Consider the following 2,899-nt stretch of genomic DNA (forward strand, 5'->3'; position numbering starts at 1 on the left):
CCGGAGGCGTGTGGGATGCAGCAGAGCCCCGTGCTCGGGCTGTTCTAGAGTGGAAGATCAGGAGCCTCAAGGCCATGCTGCAGGTCTCTTACCTCACAGGTAGCATCCTGAGATGTCCGCGCTCTGCACTCTGGGGGCTGAACGAGCCTGGCGTGACGTGTAACGGCTCTGTTGACACGGCTGCTGTTGTGCTTGGAGCCCTCAGAGCCTGAAAACGCTGCAGGAACAGATCTAACTCCCTGCCTCTCACAGGAGGCCTCTGGGACATTCCAGGAACTGCTGTTTGCTGAACTGTATCATTGTGGCCAAGGTCTAGGAAAGCCTTAGGGGTGACATCTCTGGAAATTAGGCAGTTAAATAGCCAGGGGTTTGGGTCTTCAGTGCCCTCTTTTCATCTGCTCCTGAACTTCTGAAAACCAGTTTTGGTTTCCAGTGAGTCACTTTTTGGTCTGGATGAGAGTCCCGCTCGATGCGCGTGGGCCGAGCCCCGCCATGAGCACCCTGCTTGGGGCAGCAACGTGCTGCCTTCCTCCACCCAGGCCACCCTCTTCTCGCTGGCGCCTTGGAGCCGTGTTTGAAGCCGTAACTCGGCTATGGGGAATTTAAGTTCACGTGAAGCTGCTCCAGTTTGGAGTCGGAGCAGCGCTGAGGAAACCCCTTCTCTCCCTTCCCAAGGGATCAGCGCGAAGCTGACCAGGCGGGGCGTGTGCTTCTGCCTCAGCACCGCTTACGAAGGCACCTACTTGGGTTCCTACTACCTGGACCTGCTCACCAAGCCACAGGTGCGGATCCACCGCCACTCCATCCCCGTCTTCATCCCCCTGGAGCACATCGCCAAGCAGTACCTGCAGACAGACATCAGGCGCTTCTTGGTTGTCCTCTTTGACCACCTCAACGCTTACACTGGGAGGAGGTACCAGGCAGAGCAGTTACAGGTACCGTGACCACCGCAGCGCCGTCCTTTTCCCTTCCGTGTACCAAGTGTCACGAGTCTCTGAAGCGCTGGGCGGAATCTTGGCAGTTTTCCGGGCGTGGAGCACTTGTGGCTCTGATCCGCAGAGCCTAGGCATGCCTTAAGCGCTGGTTTAAGTCTTGCCCACGTGAGGGCCGCTCCATGTCCAGCGCTGGGCCTGTCGGGGTGGTGTGGAGGGAGGGTCCCTGCGCTTGGCCAGCTCCCAGCCGTGCGCTGATGGGCTCCAGTCGTGTTCCAGAAATTGTCTCTGTCCCTCCAGGAGCGCTTTGCAGACCGGATTGAGGGAACTGTGCAGAGCAACTCCTTGTGCAACTTGCTGGTCTTTAAGTACAATGTCTTGAGTAAGAGCGAGACCTTTCCCTTCAGTGTGAGGCTGCTTTACAGCGACCTCTGCTCCAGCCTCCCCACTGAAGTCACCATTTCCTGTGCGCGTAAGTGGATGGTGTGGGGTGGTTGGACCTTACTGGGGCTCCCAGCTGCGCCGTGTCCCACTCGCACTGGCTGGCCGGGCAGTTTTGGTATCTTCTGAGCTGAGAGAGCAGCCAGATGGCTGAGACTCCTGTGTTTTATTGTCCTCACCCTTCCGTGGTGGGTGCTTCTGGAGGTGCTTGCGCTCTCTGCAGCCATCCAATGCCATAGGGGAGCTGCAGGACACAGAAGGTTTGGAGGGAGGGAGAAGGGTTATGAGAAGCGAATCTGCAGTGAGTGAAAAGCTCTCTGGCGACGAGGGAAGAATGAGAAGCAAATCAGTTTCTGCTGGTAACGTGATTTTCTGTTCCTTGCTGATCTTCTTCCAGCGGAGGCTCCCACATCTCTGGCAGAGGCAGCAGCCGCTCACTCAGACCTGTTTCGCCGTGTGGCCCTGCACAAAGTCTTCTGCTTCTTCAGCAGTGCTGCCGGAGTTCCCTGAGCTGCCCCAGCTCCGCTCAGCCACACACCTCCCCAGCGAGCTCCCTGTCTGCTGGAGGTCGCCTGGAAGTGCGGATGTTCTCCATGGGCTGCAGCTAGAAACCCCCCAAGGAGCGATCGGCCCAGTTTGGATCTCCAGAGCCATGTTACCTCGAGACTTTCCTTGAGGGTGCCTGTTGTGGCAGGTAGTTTTTCCTCAGGGGCCACTTGCTTCTTGGAGTTGCTCCCCTCAGAAAGTGCCCTGCTTAGTAGAGGACTTTGTGTTAGAAGCTGGAAAGGGGTGAGGGGTACGGATGAGGTTTAGCTGTTGGCAGCAGCAGCCTTTACCTCCCCCTGCCAAGCACCAACACTGAAATTTCCAGAAAATTCCCCAGCAGCAGAGGCTTCACCTGTGGGATTTGCTTCCCTTGAGGCGGGGGTAGCTTTGCTGCTGTCCCATCAAGTTGTTCCCCTCAATGAGCACGGCTTGCTGCTCATCCTTGAAGTCCTTTAGATCTTTAAAACGTTGCTACTTTGTCACAGTACGTCACAAACTCCTTAATAAAAGTTCTGCATTGCCAAAACTGTCGTGTTCAAAAAATCTCGTCTTCATTCCAGCTGTATAACGTGTGCTTTAGGCGACAGGATTTTCTCCTCTCCCATTTTTGTGCCAGTCCCAGGCACTGGGGGATGTATCATTTCCTTTAATGATTCGGTCACTAGAGCTCCTGGGCCAGGGCTGGACGAGCTGTTTCAGTGTAACTGCCGGCTCTCCAAGTGCTGTGGCTCCAGGTAGCGATTCCTGCCCAAACACTCAGCATGTCCCAAGGAGGAGTCTCAAGGCTGACATGTCGCCTCTCAGGCTGCTTGAGAAGAGCTGCTGACTCGAAGGGTGCCAATGTCCTAGTGGGACTGAGGGGCCCAAACTGAACCCAGGATTCGAGGTGTGGCCTCCCCAGTGTCCCCAGTCCAGCAGGACAATCCCTGCCCTGGTCCCGCACCTCTGCCCAAACTGGCCTTGGGTCAGGGACCACCCTG

The 2,899-nt window shown here is 56.6% G+C and overlaps 1 protein-coding gene across 1 annotated transcript in view; it reads left to right on the forward strand.

The window, feature by feature from the left end:
* CENPO (centromere protein O) overlaps positions 1-1,883 on the forward strand; it is a gene marked incomplete at its 5' end in the record, with an annotated part of 2,522 nt that extends 639 nt beyond the window's left edge. Inside the window, 4 exons of the mRNA XM_010145956.1 lie at positions 7-99; positions 676-935; positions 1,233-1,404; positions 1,771-1,883. Coding sequence (XP_010144258.1) covers positions 7-99; positions 676-935; positions 1,233-1,404; positions 1,771-1,883 — 638 coding nt within the window. The remainder of the gene's footprint in view (positions 1-6; positions 100-675; positions 936-1,232; positions 1,405-1,770) is intronic.
* Positions 1,884-2,899: the final 1,016 nt, after the last annotated feature.

The sequence above is a fragment of the Buceros rhinoceros genome, unplaced genomic scaffold, assembly GCF_000710305.1.
Source record: "Buceros rhinoceros silvestris isolate BGI_N320 unplaced genomic scaffold, ASM71030v1 scaffold39961, whole genome shotgun sequence".
In the NCBI taxonomy this organism is placed as follows: domain Eukaryota; kingdom Metazoa; phylum Chordata; class Aves; order Bucerotiformes; family Bucerotidae; genus Buceros; species Buceros rhinoceros.